At 41.7% G+C, this 12,998-nt stretch overlaps 1 protein-coding gene across 3 annotated transcripts in view; it reads right to left on the bottom strand.

The window, feature by feature from the left end:
- The window catches only part of KLHL2 (kelch like family member 2), a 126,002-nt gene that overhangs the window by 20,444 nt on the left and 92,560 nt on the right, over window positions 1-12,998 (bottom strand). For all 3 annotated transcript variants that reach the window (XM_034771925.1, XM_034771927.1, XM_034771926.1), the window contains 5 exons: window positions 11,511-11,660; window positions 9,258-9,375; window positions 8,445-8,642; window positions 7,605-7,706; window positions 4,712-4,840 (listed from right to left, as the gene is read on the bottom strand). In XM_034771925.1, coding sequence (XP_034627816.1) covers window positions 4,712-4,840; window positions 7,605-7,706; window positions 8,445-8,642; window positions 9,258-9,375; window positions 11,511-11,660 — 697 coding nt within the window. The remainder of the gene's footprint in view (window positions 1-4,711; window positions 4,841-7,604; window positions 7,707-8,444; window positions 8,643-9,257; window positions 9,376-11,510; window positions 11,661-12,998) is intronic.

Here is a 12,998-nt window from a genome sequence, read left to right as displayed (position 1 = left end):
GGGGGCGGGTTTTCATCAAGGAGAAACAAATAGAACTTTCACACCGTAGCCTGGCCTGTCATGAAACTGGTTTTCAAAGCTTCTCTGATGTGCAGTGCTTCCTGGTGTGCTCTTCTAATCGCCCTGGTGTCTGGCTGCACATAATCAGCGGCCAGGCGATTTACCTCAGCCTCCCACCCCGCCATAAAGATCTCCCCCTTACTCTCACAGAGACTGTGGAGCACACAGCAAGCAGCAATAACAATGGGAATATTGGTTTGGCTGAGGTCTGAGCGAGTCAGTAAAGTGCGCCAGCAACCCTTTAAACGTCCCAATGCACATTCTACCACCATTCTGCACTTGCTCAGCCTGTAGTTGAACAGCTCCTGACTACTGTCCAGGCTACCTGTGTATGACTTCATGAGCCATGGCATTAAGGGGTAGGCTGGGTCCCCAAGGATAACTATAGGCATTTCAACATCCCCAACGGTTATTTTCAGGTCTGGGAAGTAAATCCCTTGCTGCAGCCATTTAAACAGATTAGTGTTCCTAAAGACGCGAGTGTCATGAACCCTTTCCGGCCATCTCACGTTTGGTGATATTGGCGAAACATCCCTTGTGATCCACCAGTGCTTGCAGCACCATTGAAAAGTACCCCTTGCGGTTTATGTACTGGCTGCCCTGGTGCTCCGGTGCCAAGATAGGGATATGGGTTCCATCTATTGCCCCACCACAGTTAGGGAATCCCATTGCAGCAATGGCATACACTATGACCTGCACATTTCCCAGAGTCACTACCTTTGGTAGCAGCAGCTCAGTGATTGCTTTGGCTATTTGCATGACAGCAGCCCCCACAGTAGATTTGCCCACTCCAAATTGATTCCCGACTGACCGGTAGCTGTCTGGCGTTGCAAGCTTTCACAGGGCTATTGCCACTCGCTTCTCAACTGTGAGGGCTGCTCTCATCTTGGTATTCTGGCGCTTCAGGGCAGGGGAAAGCAAGTCACAAAGTTCCATGAAAGTGCCCTTACGCATGCGAAAGTTTCGCAGCCACTGGGAATCGTCCCACACCTGCAACACTATGTGGTCCCACCAGTCTGTGCTTGTTTCCCGGGCCCAGAATCGGCGTTCCACGACTATAACCTGCCCCATTAACAGCATGATCTCCAAAGCGCCGGGGCCCACGGTTTGAGAGAATTCTGTGTCCATGTCCATGTCCTCATCACTCTTGTCGTCGTGCTGCAGTCGCAGCCTCCTCCTTGCCTGGTTTTTCAGGTTCTGGTTCAGCATAAACTGCACGATATAATGCGTGAGGTGTTTACAATGTTCATGACTGCTGTCTCGAGCTGACCGGGCTCCATGCTTGCCATGGTACGGCGTCTGCACACAGTTCACCCAGGGAAAAAAGACGCGAAACGGTTGCCTGCCGTTGTTTTCACGGAGGGAGGGGTGAGGCTGTACCCAGAACCACTAGCAACAATGTTTTTTGCCCCATCAAGCATTGGGATCTCAACCCACAATTCCAATGGGCGGGGGAGACTGCGGGAACTATGGGATAGCTACCCACAGTGCAATGCTCTCGAAGTCGACGCTAGCCTCGGTACATAGACGTACACTGCCAAATTAATGTGCTTAGTGTGGCCGCATGCACTCAACTTTATACAATCAGTTGCCAAAAATCGAATTCTGAAAATTTGGAGTAATCCCGTAGTGTAGACATACCGTAATACTAACTACAACTTTTAAAACTATTTACAGAAAAATGGATAACAGCCCACTAGGAAATTACTTGCTAAATGCAAGAGAGAGAGAGAAAGTGTTATATAAAGCCTCTGCTCAATCCAGTAGAATGGGATTGTAAGATTTGTAACTTTTCAGTCATTGCTAGTATGATCATTAAGTTCTGTAACCTTTTGGGAAACTTTGTAACTTTAGTTATTTTTAGCATAGCCTTTTAAGTTTTGTAATTTTTGCAAGCTTTGTAACCTTTTCAGTTACCACTTGTATAAACCTCCAAGCTTTGCAACATTCCATCACGCAATCAGAGAGTGTGAGAACAAGGAAATGTGTGGGGCAGAGAAGGGAGTTTATGTGGGACTGGTCGGAGAGGAACTGCAAGGAGAAAAGAGCCCGGAGCCAGGTGTGTCTAATGTAATCTGCCCTGAGAAGGCAATCATGGGGTGCTGTAAAGAAAAGAAGAACCTGGTATGCATGAAAGGAACGAGGCCTGGGTATGTTTCTCAGTGACGGACACAGAAGGGAAACTCAGGGTACATGACAGGAGCCACCCAGTTCCAAAAAAGGAAAAAGGCATACACACAAGCCCCCTGGTTCTTGACCCGCTCGCCGGCCCGGATCCGTGAGCACAGGTGGACACACCAGATCTACTATGCTTTGGCTTCTCAGCTTCCTCTGCTGTCTCCGGTAACTCTCCGCCTCTGAGAGTATGTGGGTGCATGAGGGTCTGAATGCAATGAGTGCATGCGTGCATGAATAAGCTCCAGCCCTTTCCTGTTTGATCCAATAACGGCATTTAATAAAACCAATATAAGTGTAACCCTGGGTTGGTTTCTAAGGAAAGCTGCTCCAACGACCATCACTGGTGGTAAGAAGGAACTGAAGAGGCGGTGGATTGGAAGGGACCCATATACATCACCATGAGGGTGCCACTCTGGGGGCTCCACAGCTGACTCAACAGGTACTGCTAGGGGAAAACCCTTCTGACGACTGTGCACGTGGCGCACCCACACTTGGAACTGACATGAGCAATCACTTGAAGAAGAAGTTTAGTTAGTAGTATTTCATGAGATACTAAAATGCTTTACTAAGAATCCAGATATTTACATATATACTGATTCCTTGATGCACTAATTTTGTAATTTTAGGTAAAAAAATAATCAAGCTATTTTAAGCAAGTATGATATAAACAAATCAAATTTTTGTTATTTTTTAGCTAGAATTACAAAATAGGTCTCTGAATGGAACTCTGTAGATGAAGTATTTGGATTTTAGTAAATATTTTAATACAGTGTCATGAATTACTACTCAAAAATAACTAATTTGGATTGGATTTAAGTACTGCTACACAGATTAGAAACGTGATAGAGTTCAATAAATAAAGATAGAATAAATGATAGAAGGCAAGGTATAATATTGGAAAAGTGGTAGAAAATGTATTGGGGTGCACCTAGGAATCCAAGTTCCATTAGGTCTTATTTACATCAATATTTCTTCTGATCATCAGGAAAAGGAGAAAGCAGCACATTAATGCAACTTCTGCTAGATACTAAATTGGGTATGCCTGGAAACACCATGGAAGACATTTTGGCCAGGTCTACACTAACCCCCTAATTCGAACTAAGGTACGGAACTTCAGCTACGTGAATAACGTAGCTGAAGTTCGAAGTACCATAGTTCGAACTTACCTTGGTCCACACGCGGCAGGCAGGCTCCCCCGTCGACTCCGCGGTACTCCTCTCGCCGAGCTGGAGTACCGCAGTCGACGGCGAACACTTCCGGGTTCGACTTATCGCGTCCAGACTAGACGCGATAAGTCGAACCCAGAAGTTCGATTGCCAGCCGCCGAACTAGCGGGTAAGTGTAGCCAAGGCCTTAGAGTACAAAGGGACCTGAAGAGGCTAGAAATATACCAAAATTAAATTTGATTTGGAAAAGACCACGTGAAAACATCTGGAGAAATAAACTACTATTCAATAAGTTGGAAAAACCTAGAATACCAAAAGAGAGAGAGAACAATGATCAGCGAACTAGACTTGAGTTCCCAATTTAACAAGGCCTTAGGAAATACTTCTACAGCCCTAAAATGGCATTAGTATCTCAATGAACAAGAAGTAGATGTCACTCTGGCATTTTGAGTTATATTTAAAATCAAAAACACACACATAGCTCTTGGCGAGATTACACTTAGATTACTGTTTTAGAGTCTGCGCACTTCAATACCAGAAAGAAAAACTGAAGGGAGTTCAAAGAAGGATACAAGAGATTTACTTATGAAGAAAGATTAAAAGAGATAAATGTGTACAGCTTGACTAAATGATAGGGGATGGCGGCACATGATAGCCTAAACATATTTGAAGGGTGTAAACAACAGGTAATGAGGGGGTTATTCAAGATGAAACAAAGGTTGTATAAGTAGAAGTAATGGGATTAAACTAAGGAATGGAAATTTAAGGACAAATATAAGGAGAACACTTCCTAACAGTGAGATCAATTAGACTGCAGAACAAGTCTTCCAAAGGAGTTGGTGGAAGCCCAATCACTCTGCACAACTCAAGTTAGACTGAAATCCCTATTAGAGAAAGCAATCCTCCACCGACTAGATGACACAGGCCTCTCTCATCTGATTTCTGTGATTCAATGAACTGCTTAATGGAGTTCAGTTGGAAATGTAAAAGCACTGGATGTGACATTCCATGTATATTACTCTGTATGATGATATCAAGAAGCCTAAGAAGTCTAGTAGGTAAATATGAAAAGGTACAAACAAATGGGGAAGAAAACCCCTGCACAGTTAACATTTGCCTAACCTTACTGTATGGGACAGTTTTGCATTTGTAACCTTCAGTGCTTCTGTCAACTGCACTGTACAATAAAAGTAAATATACTGAAGTGTCCTATAAGTCAGCCTGTATTTTATATTTTAAGGAATAACGTGTTTCTTTGGTTGCAATATAATAATTTGCTTTCATTTTGTTAATTCTTGTTCACTCACCTGCTCCACTCCGTCTAGTGCTCATTTCTGCCACATAGGTCCACTCATTTGTACTAGAATTATAGCATTCCACCGTACTAAGGCACTGACGTGACGCCCCATCATAGCCGCCAACAGCATATAGCATACCTAGAAAGGCAATTGCCAAGCCCCCCGCCCCACAGTATACACAGATTAATTTAAGTATTTTAACACACACACACACAGAGGTATGTAGACTCTGATGTGCTATATATATGCAAACAGGCAAAACAACAATTCAGTTACACTCTCTAAATCAGACTACGAAAAACAACAGTAGAATGATTATGGGGGATATCCTAATAAAAATAATTACCAAAAGTACTAGTCTCTGATCCCTGTTAGTTTAAGCTGATATGTTTCCATGATTCAGCAACTGTATGAACAAAAAATGTTGGGTTGCTCAACTGAAGTACATGGTGCCACTCACCCTAATTTTAATCAAAAATTCCACAAAGGCAAACCATTTCAGGTTTGCGCAGCTCTGAAAGCTAGCCAATTCCTTTCTTGGCAAATTACAGGGTGGAGAATTCTTCTATAGCTTAAATTTTCAGAACAGGGACAGCAGGAGGCTCCTGTGATGTTGCACTCCATATGATTTTATGAAAATATGCTAATGAGTATGAATATAATGTAACTGGAATATGGCTCACGCAAAAGATCTCTTGTAAGTATCATTATAAAGCTTATTATCTACTGAGTGTGGTCATACTATTTGTATAAACGTATCATTCTTGTATCTGAAACTAGAAATATGAAATATAAAACTCTGAGATCCTATTGTAATTATGCAAAGTGTGGGCCATTAATGGTGGTTTGGAATCTTGATGGCTCCCATTAACCAGGAAAATTGACTGTAGATGGTTCCATTTACTTGCAAGCTTTCCTGCAAGTCAGGCCAGGAAGAATGAAGGCTTAGGGTCTCACAGGACATGTGACCATGTCACCTGGTACTGGAATCCATCTTAAACCTGGTGCTTTTCCATTAAGAAGGAGGGGGTGGGGACCCAGAGACAAAAGATTCCCACCTTGTGCCAAAGCTATAAAAGGGGGTGGAACAGAACAAAACAGGTGGCAGTCAGGAGAAATCTAGCTACCACCTGAGCTAACAAGAACTGTACCAGGGGAAAGGATTGGGCCCAGACTAGGAAGGAATCCAGTCTGTGAAAGAAGCTTATTGGAACATCTCCGAGGGTGAGATTTTATCTGTATTCAGTTTCCTACTGTATTAGGCTTATACTTGTGTGTTTTATTTTATTTTGCTTGGTAACTTACTTTGTTCTGTCTGTTATTACTTGGAACCACTTAAATCCTACTTTTTATATTTAATAAAATCACTTTTTGCTTACAAATTAACCCAGAGTAAGTAAGTAATTCCTGGAGTAGCAAACAGCTGTGCATCTCTCTCTATCAGTGTTATAGAGGGTGGACAATTTATGAGTTTACCCTGTACAAGCTTTATACAGAGTAAAAACGGATTTATTTAGGGTTTGGATCCCATTGGGAACTGGGTATCTGGATGCTAGAGACAGGAGCACTTTCTAAGCAGTTTTCAGTTAAGTCTGCAGTTTTGGGGGGTGTGGTTCAGTCCCTGGATCTGTGTTGGAGCAGACTGGCCTGTCTGGCTCAACAAAGCAGGGTTCTGAAGTCCCAAGCTGCCAGGGAAAACAGGGTCAGATGTAGTCTCAGCACATCATGTGGCAGTCCCAACAGGGTTTCTGTGACCCAACCCGTCACAGCTCCCATACAATTAAAACCACACCTCTAACAGAGTAGCTCAAATTGCTGTGTTACATCAATGAAGATCCATCAGAGAGATGACTATCTTTTTGCATCAAACTTTGCTAGCTTTGTTTGGAAACACTGAATTATAAATTTATGGAAATTTTTCAGTTTGCTTTAGGTGTACTAGGCCAACTATTTAATAGATGGTTTCCACATTACTTTGTGCACACTTCTCTAAAGGCAAGTTTAAGTACTATCACTTGTGTACACAACAATGGTTTGACATGTCCAAATGAGAGTACACAAAGAAGCTGGTGTGAGAGCACACAACCGGAGGCTGAATTCAAGTCTCTTTGAAAACGTGGCCCACAGTACCTTTTTATCAGCTTCAAAGCATAGAGCTTCTGGACAGCCCTCCACTTCTGGGTTGTATCCTTATTAATTCCTCAATAGACAGGGTACAAATCTGAGTACACTATTTTAAAAATGTATTCTAATATTTTGTTTTAAATAAAAATAAACCATAACAAAAGCAGTTTCTACTAAAAGATGTGCCAGTGATAGTGGATGGATATAATCATCTACATGTTTCTTAAAGGCCATCTAAGATGGGGTAATAAACTAATCTCCTAGTCCAATGACCAAAATATTTCCTATTCTCAGATGGCTTTTAAAAAGCAAATTAGAACAGTTATGCCCTGTCCACACGAGCTGAATAATGATGTTCACAGAGGAATTTTGAAAGAATATAAACAAAGTTTAAAGTCTGCTCCCCAATGTAGCAGAAAATAGCATAGATGGTTGTGCTAACTTTTTCCCTACTTGCAGACATAAGGTTCTCTCTACTTTGTCACTGACTGAATGTGCCACTAATCTATCCTTTTAGTTGAGAATGTCCCATTCCCTACCCCGATTTTTGAACACTAGCAGAGAGAAAAGGCAGAAACTTTCAGAACTGTACTTGTCTTATTCTCAGTTAATAACAAGGACATTTGGATGTTTGCCATCCCTACTAGACTGCTATGCAAAAACCCTTCCATTCTATATATTTATTGTACATGTAGTATTTAAGAAAAAAAATCTTACAAAATGTACAGATAGTGACATAGGCAGACAACTAACATTATCAGATGACATAAAAACTTACCTCCAACAACACCTACACCAACACTACTCCTTCTTGTGTTCATTGGAGCTACATGATACCATTCATTAGTCTTCATATTATAAGCTTCTACGGATGATAAACCTGTTTAAACAGAACAAATCTGTGATTGACATCTTCACAGTATCCAGTCTTTAGAAATTCTCTGTGCTAAGATTTGCAGTCAGGTTTTTTTCTAAGAACAATTAATGGCTATACATGTGGCCTGGGAAGTATCATTTGGATAGCCCACAACATACTGTGATGTTTGGAGAAGGAGTGGTGAATGAAGTCTTTGTAAGGAGTCAGAAACATTTCTCCCTTTCTTTTTTTAAATGATGAGCTATATGGTACAGTCTTCTGCTCATCAACACTTACATGTATATACATACATACATACATGTGCACATCGCTTGCATGTGCGCACACACACTTCATACGTCACTAAGAGTTAGGAATAAGTGTGCATATTTACATTACAGAAAACATACAGCGAATCTATTCTACGTGCACACAGGAAGGGGGCTCCTAGGCTCAGATTTTTCATGAGGGAGTTGTCAGAGTACTGTAGGACAGTGAGGAGGAAATTTGCCTCTCCAGTGGCTCAGATGCTGTTGAGTCCTTTTGAACCTGCACTCTAGCAAGTGGGGGTGCAGATCTTTGCTCCCACTTAGTACATGGTTTGTGAATGTTCAACTACACAAAAGGCTGGTTGGCTTTCCTGGTCTTTTTCATTTGAAATGCCAGGAACAATATCGAGATGCATAAGTAAATCTGACAGGATTATTTCAATAGTAGCTAAAACTGTAATAACCAACACAGTAGTATTTAAAGATAAAATACCTGTACTCCCATCAAATCCTCCTACAGCATATAAGAGCCCATTTAATACAGCAGCTCCCAAGGTGCTTCTCCTATCTTGCATATTAGCAACACTGGTCCACTGGTCCTTCACTGGATCATAGGAATCGACTGTGCGAACTCTTAAAGAGCCGTTGAAACCACCGACAGCAAAAACCAGTCCACCCATGTACACCATGCCTTGAAAAAACAAGAGTTTACTTTCCCTTACCACTGACTTTCTTTTGTGCTCAGCACATCAGTGTTTAATAAGTAACAATTTATAATATAGATTGCATTATATTACCGGGTTTTTAGTGACAATTTATTCAGTTTAAGTGTTAAATTTTACATGACATTAATGCAAAAATGTTCTGCAGGCTGGATTTATCTCTGCTTACAGCTCCTCACGTGTATTACATTCAATGCCATTTTAAACAATATTTTTACCTAATGGTTCTCTCCATATTCTTTAAACATAAAACAAAGATGCTCATCACTGTAGTATCTGAACATCTCGTATACATTAATGGATTTATCCTCAGTATCATTGCAAATTCTATTTTACAGCTTGGGAACTGAAGCACAAAGAGACAAAGACCAAATGTTCAAACTTGGGTGATCTAAAGTTAGGCATCTAAATCCGTATTTAAAAAGTAATTTAAGTAAGTGGCCTGAATTTTAGAGGCAATGAGCACTTGCAGCTCCCATTGAAATGAAGCACTTCTCAGGGCATGTAGAATAAGTAGTAAAGAAAGAATAAGCATGGTTTCAAATATTGCTTTAGACAGAGCCCTTAGGTTACATGTCACATACCTGCTCTACATCTTCTAGAAGGCAATTCAGCTACCTGATGCCAGCGCTCTTCTTTAAAGTCATAGCATTCCACGCTACGGATGGCCTTTGGTGCTTGTCCTCCAACCACCACCATCAACTGCAAGGGGATCAACGACATTTACTGTTTATTTGCACATATGGGAATATTTGAAAGGCTTTAAAGTGCTAAAGAAAAATATTTTTCTGTACAGCCAATAATCAAAAGATGTTTCATCCAAATATATGCCTAATATCTTACAAGTTAAGAAAAAATAAAAAGATTTCTGAAACATGCAATTTGTGATCTTTCCAGCAAAGGCAGTATTTGAGGCAAAACAGAAAGGAATTCAGGCTTTGTTATACATGCTGTATGGGAAAGATTCAAATTGCCCTGGCCACACAGGAATAAAGATAAGATGCAATGGATGTAGTTTAAGCAGGCCACAACTTTAGTCACTTAATATATCTGGAGATAAATCACACAGTGCGGGTCATCATTCTTTCCTTGATAATTTCCAACTATTTTGGAGGTCGGCTGTCAGCCATTCCCCTTTCCAAGCTGGTTCCAAACTTATTGCTGGGACCTTGCCATGCTTCTCTCCTATGAAGGTTAAGTGTGGGTGGGGGGGGGGAGAAAAAGGTGGAGCTGCCTCCCCATTATACCAGGAATTAGGAGCCACAATCTCCCTTTTCCGTTTCCTTAGGTGGTGCCTTCCTCTAAATCCACTTCCAACTCCTGATTATCAGTGAATAAGAACATAAGAACGGCCATACTGGGTCAGACCAAAGGTCCATCTAACCCAGTATCCTGTCTTCCAACAGTGGCCAATGCCAGGTGCCCCAGAGGGAATGAACAGAACAGGTAATCATCAAGTGATCCATCCCCTGTCACCCATTCCCAGGTTCTGGCAAACAGAGGCTAAGGACACCATCCCTGCCCATCCTGGCTAATAGCCATTGATGGACCTATCCTCCATGAATTTTTCTAGCTCTTTTTTGAACCCTGTTCAGAGCCCCTCTGTAACAAATCCTGCACAGGACACCTGCTATATACTAAGTTGCAAACATCCTGACCTAACCTTACCTACCCCACCAGACATGCTGCAGGGAAGGTAACAAAAATCCACCCTGCATTGGCCAATCTGGCAGTGAGGGCAAAATTCCTTACCAATCCCAAAAGAAAAAAAGTTTACTAGTGCAATGTCAACAGCAGATCATAAAAATCTGGTTAGACTCTGATCCCCCATGTGTGGGAGGGTAAATGATGTGGATCAGTGACTGATGGGAGAGTTCCTTCCAGAATGCATGGGGTATAAATATCTTCCCTCCCTCCACTGCACATGGTGGGTCAGTGCTCCCCCCTGGTCTGGCCACTTTCCTGTTCCCCTCGAGGCTCCAATTAGGTATGACCCCTTTTTCCCTCCCTCATAAGCCAAATGCGGTCAGGACTCTGGAAAGAGCCCCATCTCTTTTTCTTCCTCCCACCCACCCATCACTTTCAGTTGTGGTAAGCACATTCTGCAAGAAGCTGAAGATAAAGATACTCTGGGAACTTTTGAGGGGGGATTCTGCCCTCAAGTGTGAGAATCCAGCTTCTAGATGAAGTCAGTGAGGATTGTGAATGTGCACCTGAGAGCAGAATCTAGCCTTTGATTTGGTCCTCTTGAGGGAAGACTAGTTGCAAAGCTTCACTGAATATGCAGAAGTCAGAGGAATGGCATTGACATCTAGCTCCTATTCTGCCACTGCTGAGTTGGAATAATAGTACTGTGATCAAACTTCTTCTGTATTTGGGTGAAAGAGGAGAGGAGCCTAGGTATTTAACACAAGTATTGTTAGTTGAAAACAAATGAGATTATTTAAAATACTCCAGAATTAGACACGACCACATAATTTTATCCAGGCTTACATTCCCCACCCCCATCCCAGACCCATAACTTCAGTTCTTAAGATGCTACAGCAGCACCATAACTTTTGTGGGCTCAAAACAGTACAGTTCTATAACATATTTTCCTTGAAGAGCCAAAACAGAGACATTTATGAGTTTTATACTCCATAATAAGTTTCTGTCAGTCAGTTTAGGATCTAAGCTGTTACCATGTTGCACCCGTCTCAATGGTGAACAATTCTAGTAGGAAGACTGTGTAAAGGAGAACCACAGGTACAGCCCAATCCAGTGTTATACTTTCATCCCAAACTTTAGACAAAACTGAATATTGAAGAAGGCAGCAAGTTAGAAGTTTGAGGTCTTACCTTTGGAAGGCTTACAGGTGTTCTCAGTCTGGTTCGAGTACTTTTCATCAATGCTCGTTGCTCAGTTGGCAGTAAGTGATACTTCATAGCTTCAATGAGGTAATCTTTACATGCACTGCTGTTCTTTACCAGTGTCTCCTCTTCAACCCTCTGTGCATTAATGAAAGTTTGACAAGGTCTCCGCATTTTAAAGTAAAACACAAATTACAATTTGAAGTGAAATAAACCTACATTACAGGGAAAAAATAAAGTACGGAATTAGTAGATCATATCCCAGCCAGTTAAAGGCTGGAAACACCATGATGTCGTCTGGTCATTCAATGACAGACCTGCAGGTGGCTATCTTACAACAGAAAAACTTCAAAAACAGACTCCAACGAGAGACTGCTGAGCTGGAATTGATATGCAAACTAGATACAATCAATTTAGGATGGAAGAAGGACTGGGAATGGCTGAGCCATTACAAACATTGAATCCATCTCCCCTTGTAAGTATTCTCACACTTCTTATCAAACTGTCTGTACTGGGCTATCTTGATTATCACTTCAAAAGTTTTTTTTTCTTTTACTTAATTGGCCTCTCAGAGTTGGTAAGACAACTCCCACCTGTTCATGCTCTCTGTATGTGTGTATATATATCTCCTCAATATATGTTCCATTCTATATGCATCCGAAGAAGTGGGCTGTAGCCCACGAAAGCTTATGCTCTAATAAATTTGTTAGTCTCTAAGGTGACACAAGTACTCCTGTTCTTTTTACCATGATGTTGATATGCCAAGTCCCTAGGGAAAAAATGGGAGAATACAGACCCTTCTAATTATTAAATGGAAGATATAATTTTAGGCAATGGCAAGTGGTTTTAGTCGTTTTCTTGATGGTCAAGCAGATTTCTAGTTTTTTCCAAATTACAATGTGAGAGGCTCAGATAAAATAAACTATTTGAACAAGAGGATCCCGTTAAACAGAAACTCAATACAGAAAAATAGCAAGAAACAGAGTGAAAAAATTTAGACCACCAAAGATTATATTTCCAACATAAATAATTTTTAGTTGACCAAGATGCCAATTATCTGTGATAAGCATCCTGACATTAATCAAGCCTTATGTTCAAAGTGATAACCTTACAAAATTGGCAAAACTGTGGTATATCTAAACTACATAAAATAGACTTCCCTTGTCACTGAATTCTACATACACCTCTACCCTGATATAATGTGGTCCTCTGAAGCCAAAAAATCCCACCGCCTTATAGGTGAGACCATGTTATATCGGGCTCAGTCCGGTACGGTGTACTGGCAAGAACCGGTACACCGTGCCGGACTGGACTGGCTTCCCCGGCAGTGATTTAAAGGGCCCGGAGCTCCAGCCGCTGCGGGGAGCCCCGGGCCCTTTAAATCACCGCCGGAGCTCTGGCAGCGGGGCTCGGGTGGGGATTTAAAGGGCCTGGGGCTCCCTGCAGCAGCCAGAGCCTCTGGCCCTTTAAATCACT

The sequence above is a fragment of the Trachemys scripta genome, chromosome 5, assembly GCF_013100865.1.
Source record: "Trachemys scripta elegans isolate TJP31775 chromosome 5, CAS_Tse_1.0, whole genome shotgun sequence".
Taxonomy (NCBI): domain Eukaryota; kingdom Metazoa; phylum Chordata; order Testudines; family Emydidae; genus Trachemys; species Trachemys scripta.
This window is presented reverse-complemented; position numbering and strand designations above follow the sequence as displayed.